At 42.0% G+C, this 15,197-nt stretch overlaps 1 protein-coding gene across 1 annotated transcript in view; it reads right to left on the reverse strand.

Moving 5' to 3' along the window:
- Window positions 1-822: 822 nt before the first annotated feature.
- Window positions 823-15,197, reverse strand: part of LOC102456400 (mucin-2) — a 71,725-nt gene continuing 57,350 nt past the window's right edge. Inside the window, exons 37-51 of the mRNA XM_075928793.1 lie at window positions 12,429-12,612; window positions 12,067-12,268; window positions 11,282-11,460; window positions 10,549-10,618; window positions 9,669-9,769; window positions 9,500-9,531; window positions 8,493-8,673; window positions 8,179-8,283; window positions 7,342-7,382; window positions 6,623-6,742; window positions 6,017-6,115; window positions 5,244-5,372; window positions 3,993-4,032; window positions 2,519-2,648; window positions 823-1,177 (exon numbers count right to left, since the gene is read on the reverse strand). Coding sequence (XP_075784908.1) covers window positions 910-1,177; window positions 2,519-2,648; window positions 3,993-4,032; window positions 5,244-5,372; window positions 6,017-6,115; window positions 6,623-6,742; window positions 7,342-7,382; window positions 8,179-8,283; window positions 8,493-8,673; window positions 9,500-9,531; window positions 9,669-9,769; window positions 10,549-10,618; window positions 11,282-11,460; window positions 12,067-12,268; window positions 12,429-12,612 — 1,881 coding nt within the window. The 3' untranslated portion in view covers window positions 823-909. The remainder of the gene's footprint in view (window positions 1,178-2,518; window positions 2,649-3,992; window positions 4,033-5,243; window positions 5,373-6,016; window positions 6,116-6,622; window positions 6,743-7,341; window positions 7,383-8,178; window positions 8,284-8,492; window positions 8,674-9,499; window positions 9,532-9,668; window positions 9,770-10,548; window positions 10,619-11,281; window positions 11,461-12,066; window positions 12,269-12,428; window positions 12,613-15,197) is intronic.

Here is a 15,197-nt window from a genome sequence, read left to right on the forward strand (position 1 = left end):
CCAGCCTGGCCACCCAGGAGCAGGTTTGCATGAAAATAAAGGTGGTCCAGTGAGACCCCCCGACCCTGAGCCCTGAGCTTAGAACATAAAAACATAAGAACGGCCATACTGGGTCAGACCAAAGGTCCATCTAGCCCAGTAGCCTGTCTGCCAACAGCGGCCCACACCAGGTACCCTGGAAGGGATGGACCAAAGACAATGACCAAGCCATTTGTCTCATGCCAACTAATTCGAACTAGTTTTTAAATCTAGATGCGCTAATTCGAATGAGCTTAGTTCGAATTAACTAAGTTAGTTCAAATTAGTGCTGTAGTGTAGACATACCCTCAATGAAGATATCTGCAGCTTTGTTTTGTGGATGCAGATGTGGATACAGATACAAATGTTGTGTCTCTGCAAGAGTCTACCCAAATCTTTCCAGTAAATTAAACATGATCTTTCCATTGTTTTGTTGCAGCAGATATGATGGTGGTACAGAAGAGTTACCCTTTGTAACCTTTTGGGACCCAGAATCTAGACTTCTATAGATTTGAGCATTTAGAGAGCCAAAAATAGGTCTCCAGTTGACTTAGAAAAGCTGGCACTTTACTGCTTAGGCTCGGGAGCAATCTTCCTTCCCTTTCAAGGGCTGAAGGCTCAAGTGTGCAGATGAATAAAGACAAGGAGTTTTCACTTTTGAAATATGACTTTAATCATTGAAAGCAAAAGAAACTAATTAAAGACCAAACAAAAGAGACTTGGTGTAATAGTTTCTCTTTTGTACACAAATAAATAGAGTTCAGTTAAAAATAATCAGAGAATATGAGGCAAAGGAGGAAATGGGAAATGGCAAAACATTGAATTAAGATGAGATTGGTGCATAAAGCCTCCTTGTCTTTTTTTTTCTGTGTGTCGTTACTTTTCTGCCCTTCACTGCATTATTCTCTGAATGGCCCGCTTGACTCGTTCGATGGCACCCTGTTCTACATTTTCCTTTGAGTGTTCACTGCTTTTGGCCTCTTCTGAGGACCCTGGTATGGTGCACTCAGTGTCGAAACATTTACAGTCGTTCACATGTAGATATTTGTATGTTTTAGTTTCCCCATCGGGGCATGTCAGTAGAACTTGCTTCTTGACGGTCTCTGTCTCCCTGCAGCAGGAACATTTGTGCTCCATGGAACTGGCCTCAGCTGAGTATCTGTTTGAGAGCATGGGAAAAAACACCATCACACTATGCTATAAAATAAATGAATGGAGATGCCTACCTCCTTGAACTGGAAGGAACCTTGAAAGGTCATTGAGTCCAGTCCCCTGCCTTCACAAGAGGACTAAGCACCATCCATGACAGATTTTTGCCCTTGATGCTTCCTCAAGGATTGAGCTCACATCCCTGGGTTTAGCAGGCCAATGCTCAAACCACTGAGCTATCCCTCCCACCCTTTACTTATGGTGTAAGTAGAGGTGGAAAGAAAGTAAAATGAGGCACGATGCTATTTGAGGGGATAAGCTGCTGTAAGAAACTGGAAATAATAGGTTTAAAAGGCTTCTCCAGTGGTATGAATTAGAGGAGCTGCTCCCTTAGCTGAGCTGGCAGTATGCTAGGTACCAGGTTCAAGTATAATGTAGCCTGCTGTTTTTAAAAAACAAGTCATCAAGGTCTGGAATTTGAAAGGGGCATAAGTGAATTAGCACCCTATTCCCATTGGAAGTCACTGGGAGCTGAGCGCCCAATTTCCTTAGGTGCTTTGGAAATCTCTGCCCCAAACCATGTACTCTGGTTGCTTGCCATTCACAGAAAATAAGATGGGAACACTGATTGGGGCCCGCTTTTCATCACAGGAACCTGTTTGGGGCCAGTCGTACTGCAGCAATTCAAATAAATAATCCCCATAAGGAATGGGCTTTCCTCCAGGTAATTGTTTTCAGTGGTAGACTGCAAAAGATCATTTCAGTAGGAAATTAGGGTTATACTCTTAACCGCTGGTTTCTTCAAAGTTCTCTCATTTCAGAGCAATACTAACTTCATTATCTCCACAATTATGAAAAGCCCTTTAGCACACATTTTTTCACTTCTTTACCACACAAGTGTCTCCCTCTTATAAAAGAGTCTCTCGTTTTTCCCTCCAATCCTTTATACATTCATCTTTGGAAAGTAGCATCTCTGCTCATGACGTTCCGATGTGGCTATTGTTGACGTATTCCCTACATCAGGAATTGACTCAGTGCTGCTCTAACGCAAATGGCAAGTGATCCGGCTCTCACAGTGTAGGCAAGAAGGAATCTACACAGCTCTTTGGAAGCAAAATGCAGAGTCACTTGTCCCTTTTCTATGGACTTCATTACGAACGTGAATCAGCCCTTTGGCCAGTATCCCCAAATCAGTATCCCCAAACCAGACAGTGCTTGTGAGACTTGGAGTTGACCAGTTCTAGCTCTTCAGCTACTGACTCTTCAGCCTGGCTATGTATTGCCCCTTTCATGGAAGCAGTCTATATGTCAATTAAATTCAGTATCTCCTTGACTGATTCACTTTACTTACATTGAGAGAGTTCCGCATGATCCTTCACAGTGAGTCAGAACGACCTTCTCCACAGAGCGGCAGCCATTGTGGATGATATATTCCAGGTTTTTGGTGACAGAACATGGCAATGGAGTGTCCTGGGGTATGCCTATGAGGAAAAAAAGAGATAATGCCCTTCAGTCAGATGGCTGCAAAATCATCATGTTGCTTCATCACAGGATGTGAATCATAGAATCATAGAACCATAGAGCTGGAAGAGACCTCAGAAGGTCATCAAGTCCAGCCCCCTGCTCTAGGCAGGACCAATCACAACTAAATCAACCCAGCCAGGGCTTTGTCAAGCTGAGACTTAATACCTCTAGGGATGGAGACTCCACTATTTCCCCAGATAACCCATTCCAGTGCTTCACTACCCTGCTAGTGAAATAGTTTTTCCTAATATCCAACCTAGACCTCTCTCACCACAACTTGAGACCATTGCTCCTTGTTCTGCCATCTGTCACTAAAATACTGAAACAACTGCAGTTCAAACAGAAAAGTTGTCAGAAAGGTCAAGCATTTTAACGCTTGCCTTTCAATATTAGTCTGGAGAACAAACCATCTCCTGAACATGTCTCTTATTGGAGCCGCTGAATGATAGAGGAAATGAAACAAATGAGGAAGAAAGAAAATGGCTCATTTATCTTGTATTACTCAGGTGTAGAGAAAATCAAATTGTGTTTGGGGGCCCATGCAGGGAAAAGCAAAGGCTTATTAAATCAAAACTATTAGGTGCTATCAATGTTACTAGTGCCAAATCAGGACTAAAGGGTTTTGCCAAGCCACACATAGTAGCCAGTTAGAGATGTTTTAGATAAGCTGCTGAAAGGACTTTTAATATAGCAGCTTGTAAGGCAAAGTTTCAAACTCTGCGCCAAAAATAAAACTGATATTTTTATCTATATACTTCACTGCTTTAGGCACTGAACTCAACAAATCAGAAGGAAAACTGAAAAGAAAAACCCAGACATAAAAATACAGTAGGTGAGCTATATTATCTCCATGTCTTCCAAACTCCAGTGAGTTAGGCCCTTTCATCCACCTGCCTTTCCTTTCCCAAAAGGCACTTCTGCTGCAAAGCCCCCTCTGCAGCTATGTTGATTGATTAATAACACCAAACTGTGCTGTGTGGCCACATACTCAGTCAAGTCATGTCTACACTTGATCTGCCAGGAACCACTCTTGGTGTTCGATTTAGCGGGTCTTACCTAGACCCTCTTAATCAAATGCCAGAAGATCGATCACCAGCACGGTAAGTATAACATGGCCCCAGTGTCTAACTTTCTTCTGGGCATGCTTTATGTGCTCCACAAAACAACTAGTAGGAGTGTACTTCCATCTGATTAAATTAATGTAGTTTAGCAATAACTTTTAGAGAGGAAAAAATCAGTTCCGTTTTAAAAAATGCATTTTATTTTTAGTTAATATATGAACACTGGGTAACGGTACTCACATGTTTTACAGCAACCATTCGGCAACAGTGTAATAGTGCCCTGAAAACAAATCAGAAAAAATATATTGTCTATATTTTGAAATTTTATTATTTACATGCACAATCGAGGAAAATAATTTGTTCTATAGCATGAATTACTGGTTGTAATTGTGTGGCCTGTATTATACAAGTGGTGACAATAGATGACCATGATAATTCTTTTTTGACCTTAAGATCTGTACATTCACAGTGGATTTTCTTGCACTATGTAATTCTTTTAAGGAAAGGCTTGTGGCATACAAAGGTTGTCACTTCCAAATTACTGTTTGCCATGGAATTCCATGCTTTTTTATCTGACAGAACCACAGTATTTTCTCATTCTTTCAGTAGAAAATAAGTATGTGGTATATCAATTATTTATTGAAACTATTGTGTCAACAGGACACTCATGAAAATATGCTGCCTCATACAAAGATGATCCTGCAGATTACGGTGTGTTAGAACATCATAGTTCACTACTGGTCAGTTTTTAAGCTATGGGACACTAATGTCTTACTATAATACTCAGGACCCATCAATAAATAGGTAGTATATGCACCATACATTCCTTTTGTTTGATGGAAGAATGTTTCAAGAAATTAGTGCAAACAAAAAAAATATAATAACCAGGTCTTAAATTCCTATATACTATTTCCTACTATTTCCCAGAACCCTTCCATGTCCTCCCCAGTTGGAGCTCTGAAGAGCCCCATGAGGCACATCAGAGCACACATCACAGTTATAAGATATGTGCTAGCGCTCCACACAGGTTGGACTTCCCTGGTCCGGAACCCTCAGCACCTGACCGGTCCCAGATGAAGGATATTGCTGGACCAGAGGAGGTCATCTCTGGCCCCTTTGCCACTGGGCCCTTCAGCTCTGACCCAGCCCGCTGGCCTTCCAGCTGGCTCTCCACTGGTACTGGCCCCACTGCCCTGCCAGCTGCACAGGGCAGCTGTCGCTGCCGTGGCTCTGTGCACTCCATTGCAATGTGCTGGCAGCCCCATTGGCAGCTCACTGTGGGCTGCCAGCCTCACTGGGCTCCCTACTACTCACCTTCCGTTGGGACTCTTTGGTCCTGCAACATCCATTCCTTACCTCAGATTTGCCAGACCAGAGAGTCCCAGTTTAGAAAGTTTCAATCAAAGTAGAGTCTTTTGTTTATAAGAGGGCTGGATCAAACTAAAATGCATTGTCAAACAGGAAGAGGGTGAATGTCCCAAATGTACTTACAGGTTTACAGTTCTCCTCACTGAACGCTGGGCAGGTAATCTCTGAGGTGGAGGAGATGAACTGACCTTTGATCAGCACACAGCTATACACGGTGCAGTTTTTCTTTGGATCAGTTTGCATTTGCCCAGGCTGTATACAAAAAGGAAATGTCGCATACGCAGAAACATTTAGAATGGTTTCAGACAGAAATCTTCCTATCTTCTTTATAGACACTCCTCATTTCTCAGCATGAATATACTAGACAAATATCTGTCTTGGCTAGTGACTATATTATGGGGCTCCATGGGTGAAGGGGATCTTTGGAATTTCCATTGGGAAAGAAAAATTCCTGTGTGAAAACAATAGATCCCAAGACAAGGAAAAATAACAGGGTGAGATTCTGATTTGGGATACTAAATAAGAACAGCCCTTTACGCAAAACGAGCAACACAGTCGAATCATGTTCAAGCTCTTCTGTCACCTTTCTACTTCTTGGTCAGAAAACTGCAAGAAAGACTCTTCTCATAGTTGTCAGATACCAGAAAAAACCTTGTGAGAAAAATCTGATCTCATAAGCTCTCCAACCCCATCTTTCAGAACTCAGATCAGAGAAATTCACATAACTTTCTTTTAAATGAGTAACTGGACTTGCCAATGCACATTCGAACGTAAGCTCTGATTCTTTCCTGCCCTCCACCGCTAACTTCCATGTCTTTTCTCCCAGTGAATACTTTGATGAACACAATAGGAATGCTACAAGGTTGGTAGACTCCTAAGAACTGCAGCATACTTACACTTAAGACGAGGGAAATGCCGTCACTCTTTTTGACAATACATTTGGTCTGCACACATTTTGGACAACATTCTCCGCTCATATCTTTAAGTTCATATCCCTAGGAATAAAAACAAAGCACTAGGTCAAAAGTGTCCTTGAGAAACACATGCAAATGTAATAATGTGAGGACCAGATTAAGGCTGTCTGTAAAAACCCAGCTAAATTGAAGCACTGTTTTTAATGATTTCAAGGTTTTAATGGTTTTAAGGATAATCTAAATCTGTTGCTTTTTGTAATATATGGAGATCATCAGGTGAAGAGAAAAGGGATAATGAAAGCAGACAATAAATGGAGGCAACAAAGGCTTCACCATGCTCAGACGTTACTTTATCTACAAAGTATTTTTTTACATCATTAGTTAATCATCACACCGTAACTATGATGCTCATAAGCATTATTATCACCATCCTGAAAATGAAGAAAATGGATTGCCCAAGAAGATTCAGCATCAGAGTTGGAATTAGGACCTAGGATCTCCTGCCTTCCTCTCCTTTGCTTCAAATACCCCTCTCTCACTCTCAGCTACTTTGCAAGGAAATGGGACGAAGAGATTTTCATGACTTACTTGTGGGCATCTTGTATCGCAAGGAATGTGATGACATGTGACGATATTCTGACCAGTACTGTTCACATTCTCAGTGCAAAAGCAAGTCTCGCACTTATTACCAAGGACTGGGAAACCAGGCTGGATTTTAAAAAAAAACAGAGTTCTGGTATTAGCAGGGCATGATGTGCCTGGAGACATATTTCTAATATCCAATACTTCCTCCCTCTCCATAAACAAACAACTTCTAAGGAAACACAACACGGATTCTTAGAGGACAAGTGTTCATCTTATGCATATGAACAGAATAACTTAGTACTTGCATGTATTAATAAATAAAACAGAGACAGCAGAATTATAGGGGGTTGAAATGTGGCCCTTGCTCATTTCTTTCCATTTGTGACAGCAAGGCCTTAACATAGAGAAGCAAAGTGCTAGTGTGAAAGGCACACTGACTTTCTAGGGGTATGCACATTGAATAGTAAAATCAAATCTTTACATCCACAGTCTGGCTGATTAGAACCAGTGCTTCAAATACTCATGAGAGACTTTCTCTGAAAAGTGTTTAGCTCAGTGTAACACATTCATCCCTGATGGCAATTTGTGTGTGTGTGTGGTGGGGGGTGCTTTAAAGGTGTATTGTACCAAATGCAAACTTCCTCGAAATACATCAGTAAAAGGGTGCTCTTGACACAAATGTTTCATCTAAAAGTCCTTTGAATGAAGAAATTGAAACTTACCAAGTACTCCGCATTGTCATGCACACAAACCTTCTTGGGGGCTGTGAAATGAAGTAGAGGCAGTGTGGTTATACATGCAAGGAACTTGCCAGATTTTATAATCCCAATCATGCAACTTTCTTCTAATCACAACACCAATGTTCAAAAGGGTAACCCAGATTCAATTTTTGCAATGTCAATTGTGCCATACACGGACACAAACGTTGCAATGTACAATTTGCACTTATAAAAAAGGAAGGCTATCTGGTTTGAATATCAATAGTCCAGATTTTACATCTCAGGTTCCTCACTGGGCAATTACAAACTGGTTCCTGCTATGTTTACTGGAAATGGTTGATTCGTCTGCCTCTCTGGTTTGTCGGCTGCTCCGGTTTCACAAGGCATACCGGAGCAGTCGACAAAGGCTTCCCTTGTCGACCACGGTGCATCTAGACTGCCCCGCTGTGCCCATCAGCTGATCGTCATTTTGATGTAAATGAAGCGGTGATTATTTAAATCGTCTCTTCATTTTGCTATGTCTAGTAAACTCATCTACATGGTTCCGTCAATGGAGCCATGTAGTCTAGACATACCCTAAAGTTTGTAAGAGGACTGAAGTTCTGGTCAAAAATCCCATTATTCTCGCATAGGCGTATAACCAGAAATATTTAACGTGACAAGGATGAGTGATACCTCATCCACCTTACACCATTTTCTCAAATACTTCCTGGGCCGAAGCATGGTTGCAACCTAGAATCTAAGCTTGATTTTGTTTCCTCCTCCTAAAGAGAAGCATATACTACCAGCCTTCACGCTCACGGGAAATGCAATACTGTTATGTGTTTAAAAACGACTTACCGCATTTATACACAGGACAGCACATGCCATGGGGAATGCTCGATTCAAGTTGATAACCCAGTTCACATTTAGGAGGAATGGTTGTGCAAAGGGCCACATCGCATCCTGCAAAGTGAAAAAGCCAAGAGAAATATAAAATAACTGCTACGGAGAACAATATGCCACTTAGCAGGGCTCAGTCTAGGCATTTAGCAGTCCTGGGGCTCACCAAATATTCTCAATTAATTTAGCACAAATGAATAATGCAACTGTTATTGCAAAAGAATGTTGGTGGGGCATTGGTGTGCTGTAAATGAAGCAAAAGGGGAACTTACTGCAGAAAGTTCTGTTGCAGCAGATATTGTCAGGATTGACTTCAGTCACCTCGTAAAAGCCTTCATTCTTGCAGCTTGTTTTATCCTCTTTCTCTTCACATATGAGGGGCTCACATTTAATGCCACTTCCACCCTCCAGGCAAATGCAGTTCTTACAATCAAACTCAAAACGTTCCCCAAACTGTCATTAATAAAAGAGAAGAAAGCGACTGACTGAATAGTTTGTAAATAAAAACAACATAAATCTGTTAAGTGTAAGCATGGAAACGAGTGTATGTGTTAGGAGGGAAAAGAGTGGAATTATAAATTAACTATTTTGTAGTCTAGAGACTGATTATCAAGAACTATCTAACGGCAAGTTTTGCCACTAATGTGTAAGTCAAACCACAATAAATATAAAATCAAGGGTTTTCAAAATTCCACTCATCTACTAAATATGTGTATGGATGAAAACCTGGGGCTACGTCTACACTGGCCCCTTTTCCAGAAGGGCCATGTAAATTTCAGCAGTCGACATAGGGAAATCCGCGGGGGATTTAAATATCCCCCGCGGCATTTAAATAAAAATGTCCGCCGCTTTTTTCCGGCTTTTAAAAAAACCGGAAAAGAGCGTCTAGACTGGCCCCGATCCTCCGGAAAAAGTGCCCTTTTCCGGAGGCTCTTATTCCTACTTCAAATAAACTTGCCGTTAGATAGTTCTTCAAAGTAGGAATAAGAGCCTCCGGAAAAGGGCACTTTTTCCGGAGGATCGGGGCCAGTCTAGACGCTCTTTTCCGGCTTTTTTAAAAGCCGGAAAAAAGCGGCGGACATTTTTATTTAAATGCCGCGGGGGATATTTAAATCCCCCGCGGATTTCCCTACGACGACTGCTGAAATTTACATGCCCCTTCCGGAAAAGGGGCCAGTGTAGACGTAGCCCCAGAGTCTATACAAAACAGGACTAGTTGGGAGGAGACACAAAATATACAACTCCCTTTCCCCCCAAAAAAGGGAAATGTGTAACATACCTCTCTAGGTTCATTATCTGGTCCAACACACCCTGTAAATAGAGAAAAAATAAATCTCCTTATAATTGATATCATGGCAGATAACCAGCTTCAGAATTATATTGTATTCATGACCTGGTCACAACAAAAAGGAAATACACCTGCATTTAAACATGGTAACACAACCTACCGCAGGTTTTTACACAGACATCCACACCTCCACCATAAGGCATTGTTCCATCAGGACAGAAGCAACCTTCCATGTGATTGGTGTGGTTAACTGCAACTTGGCTATAGAAAACAAACAAACAAACAATCAGCATTTATAATTAATTACAGACATACAGTGGAAGGTGGACCAAATATATTGAACCCAAAAAAGATCAGGGAAAATTTGCATATGTAAAGTTTACAGATTGTAAATTATTTTGATTCTAATCTTAGTTTATTTCACTATACAGTATTTGATTCAGCTGTATGGGATGTGCAGTAACAAGAACCCAGATCAGATACAATAATAACCAGGTTAGAGGCTGTTTTGCAGATTTTTCAGATTTCTATTTTACATCAAGGCTGCGTCTAGATTGGCAAGAATTTGCGCAAATACTTTTAACAGAAAAGTTTTTCCATTAAAAGTATTTGCGCAAGAGAGCATCTACACTGGCATGTGCCTTTGTGCAAAAGATTTGCTTTTGTGCAAAAGCATCCGTGACCAGTGTAGATGCTCTCTTGAGCATGAAAGCCCCAATGGCCATTTTAGCCATCGGGCTTTCTTTTGCAAGAAATAAACCTGGCTGTCTACATTGGCCCTCTTGATCAAGAATACTTGCACAAGAGGGCTTATCCCTGAGTGGGAGCGTCGGAGTATTTGCACAAGAACCACTGATTTTGTACATTACAAAGTCAGTGTTCTTGTGCAAATACAAGTGGCCAGTTAAGACAGGCAGCAAAATCATGCCAGTCTAGACGCAGACCAAGATTATTAAATGTAGAAGTTCCTCTTTTCTCTGTGGACTATCTATCCATGGCTAGATGCATTGGACATGACTGGCAGGAAAGTAGCTATTTACCTTGACTTGCAGGTCACCTCTTCAATAGGACCACAGGCTTTGTATACTCTATGTGATGGGCAGTTAAGAGCTTGAATGGAAGAGATACAGAGAAAAATAGTTCAGCATGACCATCAGAAGCAACCCAAAATGTTTATACTTTTGCCAATCTTCAAAAACACATTGGAAACAAATAGATTTTAAAATGTCAGACTCATTCAGTAAGAATGAAGATCTGACTGAGAACCTTAAATTCTAAGAAACTCAGACTTAAGGGAAAAAGCCATTTATGAAAGGTATCGCAGGATCTGCAGGTCATCAGTGATTTTACATAAAGCAACATATGCAAAGCAACATGCCATTTTTCTGTGCCAACTTAAGGGCAGGATTTGATTTTTGGATACAAATACTTTGGATGGCTAGGGTTTCTTAGGGCCAAATTTTCAAAATAAACCCAAAGCACCAGCAAAACCAAGTTTGTTTCCCATTAAATATGTAGGCACCCCTGTTGTGTATGCTCAGGCATTTCCACAAATGGATTTAGAGCTTTTGGGGCACAAAAACATAATATACGTTTTTATAGGATCATCTATTTTCTCCCCTTTGAAATCTAGGCAGCAAAATTATTTCAGCACAGCTTTTGAAGTTTATTACAGTCATTATGGACTTGGGGAAACCAAATAACACATTAACACAGGGGAATTGAAGCAGACAAATTATTTAAGTGAAATGACAGAAAAATGTCTCTACTTACCACAGGTGCCATGGGTATAGCCTCTCCAGTCAACACAGACACCCTGGTCAGCACAGATGGTAGCGTAAATTTGCAAACTAGCACACTCGAGTTGGGAGTTTGGAACAAAACAGCTGTCGTAAATGCAGGCACGGTAGTAGTTATGGTAGTCGACAAGGCTATGGCACTTTTCAAACACACTAGAAGCAGAAACATGTAATTAGTCACTGTGCTTAGTTCAAGGTGCTGGATGGCATATTTTAGCAAGGGGTTGCACTGGGACCACTGAAAAGGACTCATCCATGACAGAGCAGCATTTCACTGGAGTACAACCTTCCAATACACTGAGACCTTAATCTTTATACTATCTCTCGCTCCAAAATACTGCATCCCCCTAGTGGCTGGAGGAATCTAGTGTCACCATGAATTAGAGTTGTCAATAAAACTTGGTTTGAAATGTCCCGTCTTTGAAGCCACATTGTGAAACTTAAGCACGAGCTCCCTTTGGCTTGTCAGGGGATCCATATCGGCTGCTGAGACAGCACAGTAGAAGAGCCAAGTGGAAAGGGCTGGAGAAGGACAAGGAAGCCAAAAAGTGTATGAGAGGGCCAAAGAATCAGTAAGAAGCCTGAATGGCAGTGAGGAAGTTGCAAAGATGAAAGCAAAATAGGAGGAAGTTAGAAAGAACAGAGGATAGGGAAGGAGCAGATGCAGCTGCAAGAAATGATGAAGCAACAGCAAACCTGCATTTCAGATTGCCACGGAATTCCAAAATTATAGGTCTGTACCACTGCTGGTGTATTTACCTTCCCTTAAAGAGCTCACAGAGAGCAGATGGTTTGCAGGTATCTGGGACAGGAGGAGGGCCCGGTGTCGGAATTACGGTTGGAGTGCACTGTGGCTTTTCGGGGTCATGAACCACCCAATGGTCCGCCATGGTTTCACAGCTACCTGGGAACTTTCCATTAGGTAGCATACAGTCATCTGTTTTGTTGTTGTTACAAGTTCCTAAAATTGACAAGAAGAAGAAGGATTCACACACCAATTTTCCCCATCACATAATCGTATTTACATCCATCACAATGAATCAGCAACAAGTCTCTCTTACTGCCAGAATTTTCATTTAACTTTTATATTTCAGTCTGAAGGTAGAAAAATAGATCCTTACCACACTGTCCTTGGGTGTTGTTGCCAAACAGACTGTAGGCCAATCTAACTGAGAAAGACAAGCCATTGTAGCTTACGTTTACCCCAATTCGCTCAATTTCCACTACGTAATTTACTCCTGACTTAAAGACTTTCATGCCATATTTTTCATAAGGGGTAGCGACTTCCTGACCATTTACCTTCACCTAATGTTCAAAGAAAAAGGAGAAGAAACATACCTTTACATTATGTTCATTAAAATAATCTATTGATCATTAACTTGCACGGGAGATGCAATGTAAAGGAAAGTAATGTGCTTATGACCCTAAACTTCCTTGCTATCTATTTCTGATGTGCTGTATGTTTCTTTGCATGTGACAGGAATGTTGAACTCCCTCTCTAAGGCCCAGCAAAGGGCTACCTCCACCTGGGGATACATGTTCAGAATTTGGGCCTCAGGACAAGGTGTGCCATACTCTGACTCTGAGCCTCTATGGGTTGATCTGCTGCAGGGTGGCCAGGAAGGAGTGACTGCCCCGTGCCAAGGCAATCCTTTCCCCCCAGCTCTAACCCCTCTGCAGCCCCACTATGCCACAACTTGTCAGGGTGTGCAAGGGGTTCCCTAGTCTTCAGTGGGTCTGGCACCGGAGTGCTGCCCCCATCTCCCAAGACAGTCTGGGAGGTCTTGATGCCCCATGGGCAATTCCCCAGCCTACCTTTGCTTCTCGCCTCCCTCCCAACCCGGGGGGAGCTGCTGCAGGCAGGTGGCTTCTGCCTGCCTATGGGGGGGGGAGTAGAGTGAGGGCAACTGGCTTGCTGCTTGCCATGTGCTGAGCATGCTCAGTGACTGCTGAAATCTGACAGGGGTGACCCTGTTCCCACCCCCCCCCCTTCTTCCCTAGCTGTGGACCCCACCTAGGCCATTTCCTTTAGCCTCTAGTGTCATGGTAGCCCAGCTCTGGTAACTATCTGGCTTCTCATTGGCTGTCTGCCCACTTAGATCATGCAATGGCAGAGCTGGTTCCTCCAGAGAAAGGGAATCCTTTGATCTACATTCATGTAAATAATGAAATGGAATGAAATAGGGGGAGGAAAAAAATCTTATTATTTACAACCATGTGGTAGGCAGAGTGCAGCAATTCTCACATGAAGGGGTGGGCCACCCAAGAGAGGCGTAAGAATATGACAAGAGAGGGATGAGCTGTGAGGGAGTCCTTGGTTAGTTTTTTTAAGACCTTGGGCCATCAACCGCAGGATGCTGGAGCTTGAGCAGAAGGGGCATGCACACCCGGGAGGCAGGGATAAAGGGGACAGCTGGAGTCCCACCATCTAGGCTCCCTGGGAGGCAACCCATGCTCAGGCTCCTCCCGCATCTCTTCCAGAGAGGCAGTGGGGCTCGGATGCTCAGCCCTGGAATGGCAGCCATAGCACCGCCAAAGCTATAGCACAGAAAAGTACTAACACAATCATTTGTCACGTTGCCTGCCTTATTTCTGCACTGACTTGCAAAGTGATATTGACGCATATCACTGCCACCCTGTGCTGGTGTAGCGCTGCCTGGGTGGCCGTGTATGATGTACTTGGTGGGAGGGCACATAAATGACTGTCTATACAAAGAAGCTGGGCCCAATCAAATAAGTGTGACAACTGCTGGCCTAGTACATTCCTCTTATGCTCATCTAGTACTGATAAGTTTTGCTCTGTCTCAGGAGCCAATGGGGAATGTAACCATACTGTTGTTGTCTTGCAACATTCTACATGTAGTGTCACCTCTACAATTGTCCGCCTTAATATTCCAAAAACCAGCAAAGAGCTGATGATGAAAAATAAGAAGATGAAGAATTCTAAAAGCAAGTACAGATTTAACCTCACTAGTCTATCATCCTCAGGTGCTGAACCAGAGAATTTGCCAAACCACATTAGGTCAATATTGTCTAGTAGCATTTCCAACACTTCCACTGTTTAATATTGTCTGACAGCATTACCAACATTTCCACCATTTATTGGGCTCTTAGAAGATATTTGGGGGTAAATCAGAGCTAAATAGCAACATAGAACACTGAGAGCCAGGACTGGTGGCTGTCAACAAACTTTATGGGAGGTTTGGCCACACTCATGATAAGTAGATATCCGGTTAACTAAAATCATGCTGGATCATGGATGTTGCAGGACCAGAGATTGCCAGACTAGAGAGATTCAACCTGTACTTTCAACATATTTTGGAGAAGACAGGTTATAAAACATGCCACATCCCAATCCTTGGAACTTGGGACTAAACTGATGACGGCTTTTCACTTGAAATATATAAAAAGGAAGCATTTTCACCCATCATGTAGTGTGAATACTATCAGCAAAGCCATTTGCCAGATGAGAATATATTTTAAAAATATTTTGGTCTACCACTCTGATTCAAATGTAATCTCTTGTTCAAACTTTAATATGATTTACTGCCCTCCCTCAATCACTCTCTCAATCCTGCTTTCCAAGAACAATGAGATGTTTCTTACTCATTGGATACCATTTGGCATTTATTATTATTAATTATTATTATTATTATTCCTTTAGGGTGTTATCCACATCAAAATCCTTTAAAATCAGATTACAATTTTCCATTTTATGTTGTCTGCTAAAATGGATTTCTCCATATGCCATATTTTGATGGGGGAAGGGATTGTAAAGATCTGAGTCTCAAAAGGGGGAGGATTTCTTTCAATATGCAGAGGAAGAAGTGTTCCTATAAAACTCCATTAAAGCAACCCACAGAACAATTATTCTATTTTCCTAACGTTGT

The sequence above is a fragment of the Pelodiscus sinensis genome, chromosome 4 (assembly GCF_049634645.1).
Source record: "Pelodiscus sinensis isolate JC-2024 chromosome 4, ASM4963464v1, whole genome shotgun sequence".
Lineage (NCBI taxonomy): Eukaryota > Metazoa > Chordata > Testudines > Trionychidae > Pelodiscus > Pelodiscus sinensis.